At 49.3% G+C, this 14578-nt stretch overlaps 2 protein-coding genes across 2 annotated transcripts in view; one reads left to right on the forward strand and one right to left on the reverse strand.

Annotated features, from left to right (window-relative positions):
• Positions 1 to 835, reverse strand: part of N4BP1 (NEDD4 binding protein 1) — a 46873-nt gene extending 46038 nt beyond the window's left edge. Inside the window, exon 1 of the mRNA XM_026494715.4 lies at positions 594 to 835. Coding sequence (XP_026350500.1) covers positions 594 to 791 — 198 coding nt within the window. The 5' untranslated portion in view covers positions 792 to 835. The remainder of the gene's footprint in view (positions 1 to 593) is intronic.
• The window catches only part of LOC113252216 (serine/arginine repetitive matrix protein 1-like), a 77652-nt gene continuing 63863 nt past the window's right edge, over positions 790 to 14578 (forward strand). Inside the window, exons 1-2 of the mRNA XM_044382544.3 lie at positions 790 to 1201; positions 3492 to 3572. Coding sequence (XP_044238479.3) covers positions 790 to 1201; positions 3492 to 3572 — 493 coding nt within the window. The remainder of the gene's footprint in view (positions 1202 to 3491; positions 3573 to 14578) is intronic.

Genomic DNA, 14578 nt, shown 5'->3' on the forward strand with positions numbered 1-14578 from the left:
TATTATTAAACATCCCTATCCCGTCCTAATATTCTGTGTATTTTACTACTAGAGTGGTTTTATCAGATTCTCAAAAGGGGCTGAAATCCCGAAAAGGGTCTGAACCCCTACTGGAGCGGTTGGCGGAAAAGAAAAAGGTGGCTGATGTTGTGGACAGGAGGCTGTGGGCCCTGATACCAGGCCCTGCGCACCATCCCGAGGGCCGGGAGGGAAAAGATAACAACAGGCAGCATTCGCAGCGCGCTCACTCCAGGCCAGCCACTGAGCTCTGCGCTTTACAACAGGACCTACTCCAATCCTCGCGACAACCTTCCGAGGGAGGTGCTTTCGTCAGCGCCACTTTACAAATGGGGAAACTGAGGCGCCCCAGGACTGAACCGCTAGCCCAAGGTCACATGGCTCGAAAGCTGAGAACGCAGGTCCGCGGGCTCTGGCGACTGCGCTCTTAACCACGGCGCTTCGCTGCGTTCCCGTACGAAGGGTCGAGTGGAAGGGGGTGGGGGCGCCCAGGGAGCCCGGCTGAGCCGAGGCCGCGGGGGCCGGGCCGCGGAAGGCGGGCGCGCGGGGGCGGCGGCGGCGGCGGCGGGACTCACCTTGGCGCTGTGCACCGCCTCCTGCGCCCCGCGGAGCTGCAACCAGATGCGCGCGGGCAGCGGTTCTTCGGCCCCGAGCGCGCCAAGCACCGCCAGGCTCACGCCGAACAGGCCTTCGATGCGGCCCCGACTCCGCTCCAGCAGCGCCGCCTTCTCCGCGGGCGCCGTGAACTCGTCCAGCACCGCCCGGGCCGCCATGGCGGGCGCGGCCTCCCGCGGCGGCGCCGGGGGCCGGCGGCGGCGACGCCCCCTCAGCGTGCTGCCGCTACACCGGAGCCCGTCAGGCGGCGTCGGCCCTCGCGGCCGCCTCGCCCCCGCCCGCGCCCCGCCGCCTGCCCGCGGGCCCAGCTACACCATCCCGGCACGGCCGCCGCAGCTTGGCAACTGCGGGCAGCGAACCCCTCCGCCCCTTCGCCGCCGCCGCCGCCGCCGCCGCGGGCCGGGCCCCGCCGCCGCGCATGCGCCCGGCCTGCCGCCGTCATTGATGCTCGCCGCCCCCCAGGGAAGGAGGGAGGGCGGAGGCGACAGGACTCGACGTCACGCGCCGTGGCCATGTTTGTTGAGGGCAAGGCGACGGCTGCGGAGAGGGGCCCGGACGGCCTTCTTTGGTGAGGGCAGAACGCTTTTGGGTGACCTGATTGATGGTGAATCTCTGGTTTTACAGATAGGGAAATTGAGGTTCTGAATCAGTTGACGGGATTGACCCAGTGTCACAAGGGATTTGGCTTGTCTTCAGACATCTTGAAGCCCAAACTAGGGCTCTAGCAATTGAAGTTTTCTAGCTTCTCAGTAATTGATAGGTAGATGGTCTCCCTCCCTCCCTTCCTCCCTTCTCACCTTCCTACCTCCCTTCCTCCTTCCCTCCTTTCCTTCTACCTTCCTCCCTCCCTCCCTTCCACCCCCTCTCCATCCCTTCCAGCTTCTCAGTAATTGCTAGGCAGATCTTTCTTCTTTCTTTCTTTCTTTCTTTCTTTCTTTCTTTCTTTCTTTCTTTCTTTCCTCCTTTCCTTCCTTCCTTTCCCTCCCTCCTCCCTTCCACTCCCCCCCCGCCCCATCTTCTTTCTTTCCATCCCCCCCATCTTCTTTCTTTCCATCCTCCCCCCCATCTTCTTTCTTTCCATTCCCGTCCTTCTTTTCTTTCCTGTTGCTCTTTCGGTATAAATGGTAACAAGAGGAGATGAAAAGGGGAATAATAAGTATGGAGAATTGAAGAGCGAAGAAATGATTAAGAAATTCAGGAGAGTGATTTCTTCTGGGAGGGAAGAAGGGGCATATGTTATAATAGAGGTACAAAAAGTGGGGGATTAAGGGTGCATCTGTTTTACTGTGGGGCTTGAATAAATACGCCCTAATCCTCTCCAACTGTGTTTTCTCATCTATAGAATCATGGGTTTACTCAATCTTTAAAGGCTTTTCCAGATCTTAGATTCTCTGAGTCCATAACAAGTGATTGTGGAAGAGAAAATGTTGGTTTCCTTTCTCTGGGCTAAATGTCCTGGATATAGTAGATAGATAGATAAGGATCATGGGTATCTTAACTTCTCTGTGTCTTAATTCCTCATCTGTGAAACATGGGCAACAGTAGTACCTACTGTTGGGAAAATTACAGCAGTACCCTGGACACAGTAAGTGATCACTAAGTATTAGCTATTACTGTTGCTAAATTAGCAATGCATTTAAGGTTCTGTTTTCATGGAAAAGCTTTGTATGGATTGTACAACCATGTTGAACTTGTGGGCCTGGGAGCCCCCTCCTTCTGTGTAGGTTTCCCCTTAAGGAGAAAGAAGGGGATCTAAAGATGTTACAGTTGGAAATGCCAAAGGAGGATGGTCTTGGTAAGAGGGATTACCCAAGGTAAAACCTCTCAGGGATCCTGGCTGCTGGGGTTTTCCATTTGCCTCAGAAATTAAGGCAGGTGTGGTTCCCTGGTGCCCCAATGAGAGATGACTCAACACAGGGAAGAGAACCATTAGGCTCATAGACCAACAACTTCCTGTTCCCCTGGGCTTTTCCCTTGGTGTCTACACAACTAGCAGTCTTCCTCCATCAGGTAGGTGACCTGAGATTGGCCGAGACAAGGCAGGTGGTGAGCACAGCCTTGCTGATAGATTGCACTCAGAGCTAGAGTCAACACATGTTATTTCCTGTCTTCTTGCTGCCCTCACCTTAAAAGGAATTGCTATTGTTCAGTGATTGGACAAGGCTTTCCCCAGGGCTTTCCTGTTTGCTCCCAGTGACTTCCTGGCCAGTGATTCTTAATTGCTTAATTGTAAAGGGAGAGGAGAGGCTGCCTTGAAAAACACACAACAGCTCCTTCCCGTCCCCCAACAAAACCCTCCCTATACCAACAAAAGTAATGCATACACACACACCCATAAAAGAAAGCTGGGCCATTATACTGTATTCGTAAGTCACTGGATTGGTATATCACTGGCCATACAGCTGTTGGGGTTTTTCCCCTATTTAAAAGACTTTTCAGTTCATATCTTGTCAGCATTTCCCTTTAGGGAACTCTCAAGGTTTCCTGAGTGTAGGGAACTAGGAAAGAGGGAGAAAGAGAAATCCCCTTTTTAAGAAACTCCCTTGATTCCTGCAATTTCTGAACCACAACTTTCCTCAGTTGACCAGCCTTGCCTATCTTGGCTAGTCTCCCCAGCCTAGGACAGTTGATGCCAAGGATGAGACCTTTATGGAGTCTACGTTCCAAACCCTTTACCTATTTTTTTTTTCCTCTAATATCCATAAGAACCCTGTGAAACAGTATTGAGGGAATCAGTTATTTTCCCTTCTCATATTTTCATGGAGGTGGGGGATGGCTTCCTACTTTATTCCCTAGCAGGGCCAAGTATGGAGGAACCCATTCCCCCTTCCATCTACCTGTCCCTCACTCTTCCCCAGGGCAGGAGGAGGACTTACCTGATCCAACAGACCAGTGGCTTTCTGAGAAGACTACGTTGGACCATCCTGCCCCCAGAGAAGGTATGTTATTGTGTGCTGTCTGCAGTTGTTCACTGGGTCACCTTCGCCACATCTCCGGTCCTGCTTTGTCAGTAATAAAGATGACCTTTTGACCTCCACCTGGCTGACACCTGCTTTTCTTTCTCAGTTCTGAAGGCAGGAGGGGCAGAAAGTGTTTACTGATCTTCTAAAATGCCCACTGTGGTTGCTATTATTATCATTCCTATTTTAAAGGTGAGGAAAGAGAGGCATAGAGAGGTTTGGAAATGTCTCACAGAGCTGGGAAATTAGGTGATAGGAATCGGAATTTGAATCCAGGCCCTCCGTGCTGGGGCGCTCAGGCATGCTATGCCTTAATGACGACAAGCCTTCATCTGCACCCAACCCCCTTTTCTGCCCTTATGCAAAAGTAAACAAGGGAAGATACTATGTTCTCATGACAGACCTCCTAACCCTTGGGCCCTACTTGCCTTTTAAGGTTTTTAATGCTGTCAAAAACAGACAGATTTGCACAAGTAACATTGCTTGGCAGAGCCAACCAATATGATAAATGGACTCAACATGCTCTCTAGCCAGTGGTCTCTGGAGTGGTGAGTCCTCCTGGGTTCTGTTCTTTTTTTTCTTTTTGTATAATGACATCCATGGCTTTAGAGTAAGGAACGGGAATACAATTGTGTTTTAGCCACACATGTTCTAATATATTTACAAATATATTTACAAATTTATTTGTATATTTGTATATATTACAAATATATTTACAAACTGTTCAGTTTTTTTCATCTCCCTAGTCACTCGTCCAAGCCACTATCATTTCTCTCTTTGACAGCTGTGGGGTCCACCCCCACATTCTTCCTGTCCTCTCTCCAAATTTCAAGAGCTACGACTGCCATCCAGTTGGGAGAAATTATTTACAAATATTGATGCTGCAGGCAGAGTATGTTCTCAGCTTGCAAATTTTTTCAGTCAATCTCTTAAGGCCCTTCTAGAGCTTTCCCTTATGCTGAGAATAAAATCCAAACTCCTTACTGTAGGTTTCAGCTTTTGCAAGACCTGTCTCCTACTTTCCTCCTCTACTCCTCTCTCCACCTAGCCTAACTTACATTGCCACAGGGCATTTGCACAGGCTGGTTTTTTCCTCCTGTTTTCTTTTCACTTAGTTGATTCCTGCTCCTCCATCAGATTTCAGCTCAGGAGCCACTTGTTTAAGAATCCAATCACTGGGGGCCCCTGGGTGGCTCAGTCGGTTAAATGTCTGCCTTCAGCTCAGGTCAAGAACGCAGGGTCCTGGGATCGAGCCCCGCATCAGGCTCCCTGCTCAGCGGAGAGCCTGCTTCTCTCTCTCCCTCCATTGCTCCCCTTGCTTGTGTCAAATAAATAAATAAAATCCTAAAGGAATTCATGCACTGAACCAGATTGCCTTGTCACAGGCTCCTGGGGGCACTGTGACCCTCTTGCTCATATCACTGGGATCCGTCTTTCATATGCTTGTGTGTTAGGACTGATTCACGCACATCTCCAGATGTCATCAGGCCAATGAGCTCCATGGGGGCTGTCACCTGAGGCTGGAATGAGCTTGAAGTATTTCAGGAATGGAGAGCAGGGCAGCATGTAGCCCTTTATGGCTAGAGTGTGCTGAGGCAGGGGGACACCCACAGGTAGTTTGAGGCTGGATCCTCCAGAACCAACGCGGCGGGCCAGTTAGAGATTTTGTGTTCTCAGTACACTGGGAAGCCTTCCTGGGTTTTAAGCAGCAAGTGCACCATTCAGTGTGTGCTCTGAGATCCCCCTCCCTTCGCTGGGAGAGGAAGTGTGGAGGGCCAGAGTGGGCCTGGGAATAGCACTTAGGGGTATTGGTCCAGGAGAGGGATGGTGGTGGTTTGGATCGGGGAAGTTGGAGTGGAGACTGAGCGGAGGAATCTGAGAGGTATTTTGGTGGTGAAACCTCAATGGTAAAGTACAGGGGGCTTGTTTCTCCTTAGCTGCAGGAAAGCCCCGCTGCTTCTGCTGCTTCGGTCTTACGTTTCTTTCCCTTATAATTCTCCGTGTTGTTGTTACCCACATTGTTGGAACTCCTCTGACATTAATTCAAGCTGCTCACCTGCTACAGCATGGAGAGTTGTTTATAAATCTCCGTCGTCTCAGGTGGGAACATGGTTTCTGGGCCAAGGATTACTCCATGACTGCCAGCAACCGACCAGCTCTGAGATGCCCTGAATCCGCAGTATTTTCCTGTCACCCCTTACAGCAGGGTTTCTCAACAAGGGCACAACTGACGTTTTGGGCCAGATACCTCTTGGTTGTGGCAGCCTGTCCTGTGAATTATAGGATGCTGGGCGGCAATCCTGGCCTCCCTCAGTGGATGCCAGGAACATCCTCCCAGCCCAGTTGTGACAACACGAAAAATGTCTCCAGATGGTGTGTAATGTCCCTGTCCCTATTAAGAACCGCCAATCTACACAGCAGTTCAGAGAAAGCCCTGTCCCTGGGACTGTGCCAGTCAGAATTCTGTCTCCTCCTCTCTTCTGCATTCTCTCTATGGGACACACACACACACACACACACACACCAGATCTAATGAAAGCTCTCTGAGTTCCCTCTGATACGCTGTCCTGTGTAGACTGAGTATGGAACAGCATGGGTTAAGAGGGTCCTGGTCAGGTGTGTGGCCACCAAGCAAGTGACCCAGCAACTGGCTGCCTGTTACCCATCACTGTTTCTCATTGGCTTACCTACAGAGCACGTTCCTGCCAGGCCCGCCTGTCTTTAAAGCCCAGCTGAAGTCTCACTTCTGAGAAAACGTGCTGGCCTGTTCAGCTTCCTGTGGCTGACTAGGGCATTTGAATGGCTGGTTGTTTAATTCATTTATTCATTCAACAAACAGTTACAGAATACCTACTATGTGCCAGGCACTGTCCTGAAAACATAGCAATGAACAAAGCAAAGTATCTGCTTTCATGAACTCACTGGAAGGGAAGAATTGAATGAATGGTGTAGTGCTGGGAAGTGGCTGTGGGAATTTAGAGGGCTCAGTGTTCTGCCCCCCATCTGTGGTAGCTAGTCTCCAGAGATGGCCCTCAACAATGCTTTTCCTCCCCATGTGGGCATACTGCTCTTTATATCAGGAATCTGGGCCGCTCTGTGACTGCATTGACCAATAGTATCTGTAGAAATCATATTCCAGGATATCCAAGACCAATTCTTAAGAAGACTGTTAGGTTCTACTTCCTTCCTTTTGGAATACTTGCTTGTGGAATAGTCCTGATTGGAACCTAGTTACCATGCCAAGAGGAAGCCCAAACAACCATGTGGAGGAGGGCCAAGGTCCTCATTTTCCCAGCTGACAGCCCACAGATGAGCTCTCGGCTAGCGGCCAATAACCAAGTACCAGTCACGTGAATGAGGCCATTTTGGACTTGTAGCTGGTTCAACATTCCAGCTGACAGACAACCTGTGAAACAAAAGAACCATCTGGTCAACCCACAGACATACCTGAAATAGTAAATTATTCAGCTACTGAGTTTGGGGTGATTTGTTACGCAGCACTAGATAAAAGAAACATTTAAATTCATAACCAACTGACGACACATAGAAGCCAGACAGATATTTAAACTTACCACTGATGATGTTGAATGGAGGTTGTGGCTAGTTATTGCCGTACTCATGAACTAGACAGAGTCCAGTGACAGGCACAGCTGGTCACCCTCTGAGCTTCTCTTCTTTCCTTACCTTCTGGGCACGGGGGGAGTCCCCTTTCTGTGAGTCCAAGAGCAGACAGGAGTGTGCTCTCTGTAGTCAGGCTGGCTCCCCAAGAGAAGAGGGCTGAGCTGCACATGCTTAGTGTCAAACTCATGAATCAGACAACTCAATCTTCCCATAGAGAGGAGGGAGTGACAGGGAGATAGGCCAAGAGCAATGGTCTGGCTGGTCTCCTTTGCAGGAAACATGAGGAATAGAGAAAAAGGGTGCCCCAGCAGTGATGAGGATTCTGAAATGGAGAAGATGCATGTGTAATCCTTTAGATGGGCTGGATAAGGAATGCCTCTCTGAGGAGCTGACATTTGAGCGGGCATCTGAGCGGAGTCGGGGAGCCCTGGGGATGTCTGGAGAAAAGCTTCTAGGCAGAGAGTGGTTAGTGTGTTTGCAGAGCAGCAAGGAGGCCTATGAGCCTGGAGCTGGGTGAGCACGGAGAGGAGGGAGAAGAGGCAGCGGCCAGAGCGTGGAGCTTTGGGAGCCTGGGAAAGTGTTGGACTTTATTTTACATGTGATGGGAAGGCATTAGAAGGTGATCGATGCTCTTTGATGGAGAGATTCTGCAATTCGCAGAGCTTCGAGGGCTTCAGCAGTCTTGTCGTCAGGTTTCCTGTTTGTGGAACTGTGTTGGAGTCAGAGTGGAGGGGCTGTAGGGTTCCTATACGTGGGGGAGGCCACCACTCTGGGCGGGAGACTCTAGGTGCTTAGCTGCATGTATTGGATACAGACGCTTCTAGGACAACGTGGCCAAACAAAGGCGTCCACTTTGTGAGACCTTTGTTCCGAGCTACCTGGGCCCTGGAATTTCAGACAAGGTTCACATGAGTGCCCATAATGTACAGGATGTTCTAAAGTCCCCGGTGGGGGTGGGAGGTAGGGGTGACGGTGACTAAGGTGGTCTTTGCTTATCTTCCTGGAAGAGCAAGAGAAGGAAAGTAATGTCTTCATAATGAAAGAATGAATGCTGTCACCACCTCAAGGGACAGAAATCAAGTGGTGAGGGGCAGGCAGAAGATGCAGAGACCACAACTGAGGAAGGGATTGGATGGAATTGCTATGGCACTGAAAACAGGCTATCTAAACATATGTTTTTATGTCTGTATATACATTGCTTTTCCAAATGCCCCTTGCATGCTTGACCCAATACAAGGAACTGGGCTATGTATGCACCCAGCACTTAGAACAGTACATGTTCCACAAATTATTGATTGGCTGACTCTACACGAATGATCTCATTTGTCCACCCCCCACAAACAATTCTCTGAAGTAGGTGTTATGCCCATTTTAAAGATGAGGCAGCTGAAACTTGGGAAGGTCAAGTAGCTTGTGTGAAGTCCCTACCACTAGGAAGGGGAGGAAGGGTTAGAGCCGGAACTGGCGCAACAGGTCTGCAGTATTGACGACTTCTCCACAGAACCAGAAGGGGGCAGGCACGCCTAGGTTCTCCTTGAACTCTCCTGCACCCAGACATGTACCAGGCTAGTTCAGCGACTGCCCAGGACCAATAATTGGGTCTTGCTGACCTAAAGATCTCTAGGACAAGAGGGCACAGGTGACTTTTCCACATTCCAGGACTGCAGGACACAGACAGCAGGAAGGGCTTTTTCCTACTTGACCAGTCTCTCGTTTGTGCTCTGGAGATATGGAAGACAGGTCTGGACGTCCTGTTATAAAACTCCTGAATGCTCTGGAAGACAGAGTTGGCCAGGGGGCATCTCCTCCTCCTAACAGCCCCGAGTTGCAGGCTGGAGGGGTGCTTGGGGCTGGCCCTAACTTAAGACCCCTGTCCAGTCCACCCTCTTTATTGTATAGATGAGAAAACCAAAATTCAGAGAGGGGAAGTGAATTATCCACACCTATGACTGTCTTTCCCTACAACCCAATCCAGAGTGGACAGACCTCTTTAACAGCTAGACTCACCCTGTCTAGAGGAGGGCTTCATCTTTCTCCATCCCTATCCCCAGGTCACATGCATTTTTCCTGATATCCCGGCAGCAGGCGCTGTGCTGGTGTAGAGGCCAGGGGACCCCTGCCCCCCAAGGGGAGGGAGAGGAGATCAGTCCAGCTACAGGGGGCTGGCTGGCTGACCTCTAAGGACCTCCTCTTCCTGAGATGCTATTTTATGCATTCCCTAAGAGCTCCAGGGTGGGGCCGGCTCACGGGAAGCCGGGTCTCCACCCTTCCCCTCCAGCTTGCCAGACTGAAAAAGAACTTCGGAGTTTTCGGAAGTGTGTGTTTACTGCAGGGAGGACGTGGAATATGTCAGGGTCCCTTTGTTCACAATGGGGTCAACGGTGTGGCTGCCTCTCTCTCTGGCTCCCCATCACCACTTCTTGCTTCATCTCATTCAGAATTCCCGTGAGAGGTAGTCCTAGAAGCCCAGCTTTTCCTAAAGTGGAAAACACCACTGGTGCAAGGCGGATGAATTTCCTTGGTAAACAGCCAGACTTCGAAGAAATTGTAATTGTTATATATTTATTTTTTACAGTCCTGTTTTTGGCAAGAAATACTGAACTTCCAGTTGTAGCAATGAAGCATTTCCCTTAGAATTATATTTAACTTAAAAACGTGAGTTGATTAAAGAAAATCTATTAACCGAATAATAACTCGGGTGGTGTGTGGAAATGGCCAGAATCACGCAAGGGGATGTAAAGGACTCAAGTGTGGGAAATACTCATGGTAGTTGGTGCTTCAGGACCCTGTCCCCTGTCCCTTATGCAAGGACACGTGCTCATGGTGGCAAATCTTTTGGAAGACCTACGTCTGAGGGTCTAAGGTCTGGCTCTAGGCGGGCCAAAGGACCGGCAGGGCAGGAGTCTTGGCTCTGCCCTTTTTCCGTGGATGGCTGGGCGAGCCTCCCCTGCTGTGGGCTGAGTTCCTCATTTCTGCAATGATGAGGTTGCGGCTCTTCCCGCTGACACAGTGTCATTCCTTCCCCCTCCTGCTAGCGTTGGAGCTTAGACCAGGGGACAGATTGTCACAGGAAACGATTTTACGTTTCACGCGCTCACTCGCTCTCTTAACAAAGATTTACTGCGCCCCTCCGCGCCCCGACACCAAGAAAACTTTGTTTCTCACCGGCTCCGGGTCTCGGCCAACGAAATCCGTCCGGGGCGCCACCTGCTGTCCCAGCGGCGCCAGTGCAGCTTCCGATGGAGCAGGCTTGATTTCAAGCCTTCCTTCGCAGGGAGCGCGTGGGAGACTCCGCTGGGGAAACTGGGGAGGCATCTCTTTTGGGGACAGGTGGCAAGGCCGAATGGGGATGCAAGGTAAATGGATCTGTGTGATTGGCAGAAAAGCCTCCCGTGGATGGAAGGGCCTCAGAGGGAACCAAAAGAAATGGGCAAGCAGCAACAGCCCTATTTAGCCATGCTTTTCCCCCACATAAATAAGGGCTTCCAACAAGCACCTCCAGGCAAGCAAAAGGGACTAGGTCTGCTCCCCACCGCAGTCCTGGGTGTGGAGAGAGCAGCTAGGGAACTGCATCAGAGGCTCAATAAAAGGATGATGAATTAATTTATTTGGGACTTTTCCTTCTGTTTTCACTTTAAGTGGAGAGGAAGGTGATGCAAGGTGTCAGTGCACAGAGGACATCCTCCACTCCCACATGTGGGGAAATTGCTCCCCAAAGCTATCTCTCTTAGCAGTCTCAGTGATGGGGCTGGAACTCCTCTGTGTTCAGAATGCGACATCTGCGTGCCACTTCCCCAGCACCCGGCTCCTCCACCTAGTGCCACTACGAGCAAAGATTCTCAAAGTGCACTTCCAGTTTTCAGTTGGAAGCCAGGAGTGTGGTCTAGGTGCACAGAAGCTTTTCACCTTAGTTGTTCTCTAGCTTTGATCTATCTGAATTAAAGGGATGGTCCTGTTGAAAGAGGAGTATCTGGTGGGTGGTGGTGGGGGGGTTTGGGGTGGGGCCCTGGACAAGCATATTTCTAACAGGCGCGCTGGGTGATTCTGGTCCTTCCAAGGTAACAAAGCACTTGTGCAGGTTTAAAAGGCATGTCTTTGTCCAGCTTCTTCTGGATTGCATGAAAAAAATCACTGTGAACTGAAAGCTTGCTTTGGGCTATGTACTGCACTTGGTGCTTTCGGAGAATTCTCACTTAATGCTCCTCACATCGCCGCAGGGGGATGCTCACTTTTTTGGGGGGGGTGCATTTTAAAGGAGGGAGAGACTAAGGCTTAAAGAATTTACTTGACTTGCCCACGACCAGCAATGGCAGGGACAAGAATTTGAATTCAGTTCATTTTGATTTCAAAGCATGTGTTCTTTTTTCTTTTTCCAGTACAATGATTCTCTTTATTCCTATTATCTGGGCATGATGATTTTAAAGTTAATTTTTAAAATAAAAGCAAGCAATACAATTATGGGGTTCCAAAATTCAAAAAAATATTAAAGTATATTCAGTACCATTGTGCAATAATGTGAATATACTTAACACTACTGTACACTTAGAAATGGTAAAGGTGGTGAATTTTATGTTCGATGTTTTTTTACCACAATTAAAAAAAAAAAAGGCATTCAGTGGAGGAGTTCTCTCTTGCCTTTGTCCCTTGTCTGCCTGGTGACTCCTCACCATGGGAAACCATCACTATTAGTTTTATATGGATCTTTCACTTTTTAAAAATACACACGATACAGGTAATCCTCCCCCCAACCCCTGCTCTTTTTGCACAGAGAGTAGCAAACTTTCTATACCAATCATCATCTTATTGTCTGGGGACACTGATATCTTGGAAATCATTCTACATCAGAACATCCAGAACCCCTCATTCCTTTAAAAATTTATTTATGCTTATTTATTTTTAATTGAGGTGTAATTGACATATTACATTATATTAGTTTCAGGTGTCCAACATAACGATGTGATGTTTGTATATATTGTGAAATGGTCACCGTGATAAGTCTAGTTAACATCTATCACCATACATGGTTATAGAAATTTTTTTCTTGTGATGGGAACTTTTAAGATCTCCTCTCTTAGCAACTTGCAAATATGCAATACAGTATGATTAAGTATAGTCCTTACGCTGTACGTCACATTTCCAGGGCTTACTTATTTCATTGCTGGAAGTTTATACCTTTTGCCTTCCTTCACTCATTTTGCCCCGACTCCCCAACCACCAATCTGTTCTCTGTACCTATAAGCTTGGTTGTTGCTGCTGTTTGTTTGTTCTGGTTTTTTGGTTCCACATATAAGTGAGATCACATAGTATTTGTCTCTTTCTGTCAGACTTCTTTCACTTATCATAATGCCCTCATAGTGCAACCATGTTGCAAGTAGCAAGATTTTTTGTGTGTAGGTGGAATGGTATGGTACAATGGAATAGTACTCCATTGTGTGTATATATATTATATATATACATATCTTCCTTATCCATTCATCTGTTGACGGACACTTTGGTTGCTTCCACGTCTTGGTTATTGTAAATAATGCCAGACCTCATCCCTTTTTTAGCTGCTATAACAACTATTGTACCGGGACTGTAATTTCTTTCACCACTCCCTGGCTGATGGGTGTCGAGATTGTTTCCAGACTCTCGAAGACACATTGTTAACTACCCCCCAAAGTAGCCAGCTCAGCTGACCCAGAGTTTAAACTGTGACTGCAAAGTAAAATGTGTTATTTAGACTCACCCTTTAAAATAGGCCCGCGTTCAAGACTGGCCACCTTCTCTCAGTAAATCCCATGCTGTTTTTCCTCTAGCACTGGAATGGGTCACAGTGCCGTCTGAAGGAGCACGTGTGCATTTCTGGGCCTTGTTGTACAAATCAAGTGTCCACACACTGCCGTCACCCACGGCGTGGTCAGCTCACACTATGAGAGGCTTTTGGAACAGAGGGCCAGCAGGTCCACAGCCCCCATCTCGTGCCCTCTCTGGGCTCATTGGGTTGGGTGGTGGGTGGCATCAGTCAAGATATTAAGCTTTTTTTGTAGGGGAAAGATGCGTACAGGTGAATAAATGTACGTCATGTGTGTGGGGGGTGCTGGAGGGCGGCCTCTGGCTGCACTGCAGGGTGATGGTTGCCCCCCATGGGTGCTCTGATGGCCCTCTCATTAGCACTTCTTCTCCCTCGCCCTCATTAAACTGTGATTTCCGCTTTTTTTTTTTTTAAGATTTTACTTATTTGTTTGAGAGAGAGAGAGAGGGCGAGGGAGAACATGAGCGCACAAGCAGGGGGAGCGGCAGGCAGACGGGAGGGTGAAGCAGTTTCCCCGCTGAGCAGAGAATCAGGTGTGGGGCTCGATCCCAGGACCCTGGGATCATGACCTGAGCCGAAGGTAGAGGCTTAACCGAATGAGCCACGCAGGCGCCCCTGACACTGTGAGTTCCTTAAAGCTCGAGGTGGGGACTCATTTGTCCCTGCAGTTCTCAGCCTTGGAAGTAAGACCTGGGTGCCGGCAATGCCGAGTACTTACCAGGTGCCTGCTGAGCACAGTGTTCAATGACCTCCCTTAATCCTCCGAACAACTCCCTGAAGTAGGTGCTATTGTTATTCCAGTTTTGTGCTGAAGGAAATGAGGCCCGGAGAGGTCAAACCACCCATCAAAGTCCACAGCTCCGAAGGGGCAGAGCTGAGGTTGTGAACCTGGGTCATTTGGCTCCAGAGCCTGCCGTCTTCACTGCTCCTCCGTGCTGCTTCAGTGATCTTTCCTCTTTGTCCTGGATGGTGTTTACTTTTAATTCAACCTAAAACAGTGACATCGATTTAGCAAAAGTATAGTGTGAGTCCGGGCTCTGCTACCAAGGAGCTGTTATGATTTTGGAATAGTTACTTAATGTTTTTGTGTCTCATTCATAAAACAGGGACAATAGGACTGATTGCATGGGGCTATTGTGAGGGGGAAATGAATTAGTATACAGAAGGGGCTTATGCACGGTCGGCACTCAGAAAGCGTCCGCTGCTTCCATGCACCAGGCAATGGGCCAGGTCCTTCAGGTTCTTGGTGCTCAAACCACGGTGCCTGGATCAGCAGGACAGGCACCACCTGGACGCTTGTTAGAAATGCACAATCTCTATTTTATCGAGGTGTTTTACAAGCGTGTAAAGTCCTAGAAAGCCCCGCTCTATAGCAGTGGCTTCCAAACACCCTTTTCCATCAGACTCCCAGGTGCAACTTCTGACTCCCCACGGTGGCGTGTGGAGGTGGGGCCGGATGACACAATTTTACCAGCACCTTTAGCCTCTTCTCGGGGTTGGGGATCAGCCAGGCAGGGAGACGCAGCTGTAAGAGGCTGCAGAGATGAATGATTGAGGCAGTATCTGCACT

This window comes from Ursus arctos, unplaced genomic scaffold (genome assembly GCF_023065955.2).
Source record: "Ursus arctos isolate Adak ecotype North America unplaced genomic scaffold, UrsArc2.0 scaffold_19, whole genome shotgun sequence".
Classification (NCBI taxonomy): Eukaryota; Metazoa; Chordata; class Mammalia; order Carnivora; family Ursidae; genus Ursus; species Ursus arctos.